At 48.0% G+C, this 5,632-nt stretch overlaps 1 protein-coding gene across 1 annotated transcript in view; it reads right to left on the bottom strand.

The window, feature by feature from the left end:
- STRBP (spermatid perinuclear RNA binding protein) overlaps positions 1 to 5,632 on the bottom strand; it is a 41,748-nt gene that overhangs the window by 28,440 nt on the left and 7,676 nt on the right. Inside the window, exons 3-4 of the mRNA XM_015827779.1 lie at positions 3,740 to 3,905; positions 550 to 691 (exon numbers count right to left, since the gene is read on the bottom strand). Of these exons, the coding sequence (XP_015683265.1) occupies positions 550 to 691; positions 3,740 to 3,905 (308 nt within the window). The remainder of the gene's footprint in view (positions 1 to 549; positions 692 to 3,739; positions 3,906 to 5,632) is intronic.

The raw sequence follows: 5,632 nt of genomic DNA, 5'->3' as shown, positions 1-5,632 counted from the left end.
TCCAATCTGTATCTGTCTATCATATCTATATCTATGTCTATATGTCTATGTCTATGTCTGTGTCTGAATGTCTGTCTGTCTATCTATGTCTATCATATCTACATGACTCTATCTATCTATCCAATCTATGCCTATCTATCATATCTACATCTATATGTCTGCCTGCCTATCTATCTCCGGGGCAACGCAGTGGATAGAATGCAGTATTGCAGATTAATTCTGCCAACTGCCAGAGTTCAATCCCCATAGTGGACTCAAGGCCTTCCATCCTTCCAAGGTTGGTAAAATGAGGACCCAGATTTTTTTGGGTAATATGCTGACTCTGTAAAGCACTGTGAAGCGGTATATAAGGCTAAGTGCTACTGCTATTTGGTGACCGGAGACCCCTCTGGCCCCTTGGTGTCGCACAGGAAGACCAGCTCTACTCGGGTAGAGCTAGGGTAGGGTAATCCAGGGGAGGTCAGCATCTGTGAACCCCCCTTTCCGTGGGGCCAAGTGAGACCCCGTTTCACCCAAGACCGGCCCCTTCCTTCCAACATCTCTCTTTACCTCCATCCTTCTCGGCTTCGTCCCGGATTAGTGGGGAGGTGAGGGTCACTTTGAGGGTTAACGGGAGCCCCGTTGTGCTACGGACGACGATGGCCGCTTCGCTGGGATGGTGTTCTATGTGGTACTTCTCCTCTGTGAGTTTCTGAAACAAAGCATATAAGGAAAGGCTGCTGGAATTGGGTATGTCTAGTTTAATGAAGAGAAGGACGGGGGGGGACATGATAGCAGTATATCAATATCTCAGGGGCTGCCACAAAGAAGAGGGAGTCAAGCTATTCTCCAAAGCACCTGAAGGCAGGACAAGAAGCAACGGATGGAAACTAATCAAGGAGAGAAGCAACTTAGAACTAAGGAGAAACTTCCTGACAGTTAGAACAATTAACCAGTGGAACAACCTGCCTCCAGAAGCGGTGAGTGCTCCAACACTGGAAGTTTTTAAGAAGAGACTGGACAGCCATTTGTCTGAAATGGTATAGGGTTTCCTGCCTGAGCAGGGGGTTGGACTAGATGACCTCCAAGGTCCCTTCCAACTTTATTATTATTATTATTAAGCCAGAAATGGCTCCGTCAAGCCACGGGGTGGGGAGAAGTGTTGGTGTCCAGCAGAGAAACGCCTCTGCTGAAAGCGCCTCGGTGCACTGAACTAAGGGATGGTTTTGCAGAAACTGCGACTGTAAACATTGAAACAACCACGAGACTTTGAGTCTTCTTCTGGGGAGGAAAACAACCACTTTGGGGGGGAGTTTCCCCCCCCTTGCTAGAAATGTTGGCAGAAGCTTTCTGGAGCATTCAAGAGGAGTCAGGAAAACCAAGTTTATAAAAAGAAGTTGGCTAAGAATTGCTGCAGTGCAGGTATATTTCCTGGTCCCTGGAGGCTGCGGAAACAGCTTCCTTTCTCCAAGGGCTTTCATCGCTGGCCGGCAGGCAGCCCATCAAGCCTGCTAAGGCCATCCAGGGCCTCACAATCTACACTCAGTTGTGGCTCTTGCACCAGATTGTAAGGCAGGAGACACCAAGGCAACGTGGTTCCCTGTTGCCTGAGCCGGTCCCTCCATCCGCCCTCTTACGAGAGCTTGAAATGGCCACTGATTTACCATTGAACACAAAAATAAGAGGGGATCCTCCCACTTTCTACGACTGAAGTTGTTCACCAACATCGTAACTTACCCTGATTTTTCTCAGTTTGTACAACCGTCCAATTCAGAACGGTTTATTTTCGACAGAATTAACCGCGCTTTCATTTTTATTTAGATTATTGCTATTTTGAACTCATCCTAACCAAAGATCCTTTTCCGGTCTTCTACAATACAATTCACTAAAAATAAAAAAATTCTCTCATAGTTATGCTTCCTGGCAGGAACAATGTTATCAGCATTGATTCACACCCCAAAGTGAGTCTCTCCCGGTTATTTCTGATCTGATTATCTTATCTGACAAGCTGCCGAATTGGTCTCCCTAAGGCAGCAGACATGAACAACAACAACCACAATAATAATAGCGATTTAGAATATTGGAAAATGTACACAGGTAGTCAACGGCTTACTAAAGCTTTTTTAATGACGGTCCGAAGTTACACCGAAAAAAAAGTGACTTTATGACCATTTTTCACACTTAAACCGCTGCGGCATCGCCGTGCTCACGCCTGCATTTGGACTGAAAGCGTCACAATTACTTCCTGGCTGGTGCAGGATTTTTGGAGGGCAGAGATTTGAGCAGTGGGCAGCAGGGGGGCTGCCCTTGCTCAGCTCAGAAAAGACACCTTGCCAAGAAAAATGAGTTTCAAAACGCTGCCTCCAGCAACCGGCAGCAGAAGAGAGACAGGGGGAAAAAATGGAAAAAGCCAAGAAACCTGCGCCGTTGTTTTTTTCCCTCTCACCTTCTCTGGAGAACAACCTGCGTTGCCAAGAAAAATGGATGCGTTTTTAAACCGCCCCAGTTTTTTCCTTGGTTAAGAAGGAAAAACACACACTGGGAAAAATTTCTTCTGTGCCCAGATAAAAAAACAGGGAGCAGCAGCAGCCAGAGTTTGGGGTGTGTGTGTGTGTGTGTGTGTGTGTGTGTGTGTGTGTGTGTGTGTGTGAGAGAGAGAGAGAGAGAGAGAGAGAGAGAGAGAGAGAGAGAGAGAGAGAGGGAGAGAGAGAGAGAGGGAGAGAGAGAGGGAGGGAGGGAGGGAGGGAGGGAGGGAGGGAGGTTCATTCTTCCAGCTTGTGGGTTGGTTTCTGAACGTTGTGTTACAAAGCTGGGATGGTTTCTGAACGTTGTGTTACCAGGCTGGGTAACCTCTTCAGCGGAGTTTAGGGGATGTCAGAGTTCTTCTGTTTATAAGGGCTTCTGGTGCGGGTGTGTTGAGTGAGGGTCTTGTGATGGGTCATGAGTGAGAGGCCTGTGATGGGTCTTGTGGTGGGGAGGTTACATTGACCTACCACCAGCCTACGAACCCCTCCGAATCCAAATCAAGCGCACAGCCAACCAGAGGCAGCACCGACCCTCAGCCATCCCGCACAATCCCCCACTTCCCACCAGCAGTTCCCAATGACCCTGACCTGATGTAACTTCCCCATCACAAGTCTCTCATTCAATATCTGACCCATCACACTCAACACACCCACACCTGAAGCCCTTCTAAACAGAAGAACACCGACATCCCCTAAACTCCGCTAAAGATGTTACCTAGTGTGGTAACGCAACGTTCGGAAACCAACCCAACAAGCTGGGAGAACGAACCGCCACCCTCGTGTCTATGTTGTTTTGTTGGCAACAATGTGGAAAGGTTCTAGGTTTCTTTTGTCTGCTTCCCAGGAGAGACTACATCCCTAACAGGGCTTGGTGGCTGCCCATCCAAGTATGAACCAGGCCAGATCCCACTTAGCTTCCAAGCCAGAAGAGCTCTGCTAAGAGACCCATCGCAAGACCCCCTGATGACTCACACCTGACCCATCAAAAGACCCATCACAGACCTTCCCTTGACACACCCAAACCTGGAAACCCTTGTAAACAGAAGAACACTGACCTCCCCTCCACTGACCTCCCCTAAACTCCACTGAAGCCTGGTAATGCAACGTTCGGAAACCAACCCACAAGCTCGGAGAATGGACCTTCACCCTCATCCTACACCCGAGCTACAGATATTCGGCACTATTCCAAACCCATAGATCAATCATCAATGTGGGCTTCTCGAGTTTTGGCTCACCTGGATTTGGACAGGTAGATTGTCTTTGACGAGGGATAAGAGGGTCTCTGTGGGCTTCTCTTTGCACATGAGGACCAGTTCCAGGTCCATGTCGTCCTTTATCAACAAGCCTTTGGCCACCAAACCAATCCTCATCACGCCACACAAGATCCGGCCGCCTTGCTCCCTGGAGAGGGTGGAAATTTAAATTATTACGATTGGTTGCACAGTCAGCCAGATGTTTAGGCTGGATTGGGCACCTTGGTCCACTTATTGAGACCTTCCCAAGGGCCTGGGATAGGCAGATGTGGAGGTTTGATGGGGTTGAAAGCATCATCGCAGGATGTAAGCGGTTCCCAGCAAAGCTGCCTTTGGCAATTGACTGATGGGGATTCTGTCAATGCCAAAGGTATCCTAATAATAAACTATTATGGTTCATCGCATAGGCAGCAGGTATTTAGACTGGATTTTTGTCCACCTATTGAGACCTTCCCAAGGACCTGGGATAGGCTGATGTTGATCCTTCAGGGTGTTAAAAGATCTCCTTGCAGGATGTAAGCTGTTCCTAATGAAGCTGCCTTCTGCAATTGACCAATGGGGATTGTGTCAATGCCGATAGCGCTCAAATGGTACTCCAGCTGTTTTGGGATCACACACAAGACTCTTGTGTGGACCCCACCTCTGCTTTCTTTTGCCGCAGTCGTCCTACTTCTGCTTGCAATTATTATTATAGTATTTTGCATCTGCTTTGCTCTCTTAAACCCAGGATGTTTGACAAGGGACGTCGCAAGGCTTTAGCGCGTGCAGGAATGTGAACGCCAGACTGTTAACTCATTAGAGCAGCTGCTTCGGCTTCCAGAGGGTAACGCAACTCACACCAAGACGATTGTGTCAGCAGCTCAGTGACAACGAGTGGCTGGGATTTCAGAAAATGCTGGAGTGGCAACCCAGTTCACCCCCAAGCAGCTGAAGGGCAAATGGAAGGCTACCGATGCTCTTAGGCTGAGCGGTCTCTTCAACCAGACCGCGGCTGCCTCTGAAAATCCTCACCTTGATGTAAGGACACGGCACAGCTGGCCCACATAATCTGCCACGTCACAGAGTTTTACCGCTAATAAATTTTGCATTTAAAGCTCCACACACCCTCCTTCTTCCAATCACGGTCCATTTTCTGCTCCAGAGAATCTGAGGTATGTTTTTTTTTCCCCCCTTTCTCGTCTTTCTTGTGGCAAGGAAAACTGGCCAGGGAAGAAAAGGGGGGGGCTTCTACTCATTGCAGGAGCTTTTTATGCATCAAGGGCTCGCTCCCTTTTTAAAAAGATGTGGGGAGTGGATAGAGAGACCTGTAGCAAGGCTGGCATGGGGAAAGGAAATAAATTAGGGTCAAGAGGCAGAACCATCACGAAGAGCAGCGCTGAATTTCCGTGCAAGCTTCTTTATAGCTCATTTGGGGGGAACATCTGGCCAAAAGTGTTTTTATCCACCTATCTACGCACACACCAAAGAAAACAGCACCCCAAATTTAGCACGAGCTTATATAAAAAATTCCAGCACAGAGAACCAGGGAAAAAACAGGCTCCTGGAGTCTGCACCATCGGCAGCTGTTAAAAATATAATCACAACCTCCGATTTTCTGGCAAAAAAGAGATGTCAAAGGGAAGGATGTTGCATATTCAAATGAACAACCAAATAACAACTTTTGCTCTTATTTCTTTCCTGGCCTTCCTTATCCAAACTCCTGGTGATGCCTCCTGAATATGTCGTGGTTAACTATGCCTAGATGTGTTTTCCTCAAGCAGCTTCAATGCTCCCCAAACGCCAAGAAGGTCCCTTGATTAGTACTTGACCTCATCCAAGAGCAGAGAGCAGACCCCCCAGATGGGACACCCATCTTAGGGTTCAAATTGTCAAGCG

The sequence above is a fragment of the Protobothrops mucrosquamatus genome, unplaced genomic scaffold, assembly GCF_001527695.2.
Source record: "Protobothrops mucrosquamatus isolate PMUCROS unplaced genomic scaffold, P.Mucros_1.0 scaffold3942, whole genome shotgun sequence".
Lineage (NCBI taxonomy): Eukaryota > Metazoa > Chordata > Lepidosauria > Squamata > Viperidae > Protobothrops > Protobothrops mucrosquamatus.
Note: the sequence above shows the minus strand (reverse complement) of the source record. Positions and strands in the feature narration are given on the sequence as shown.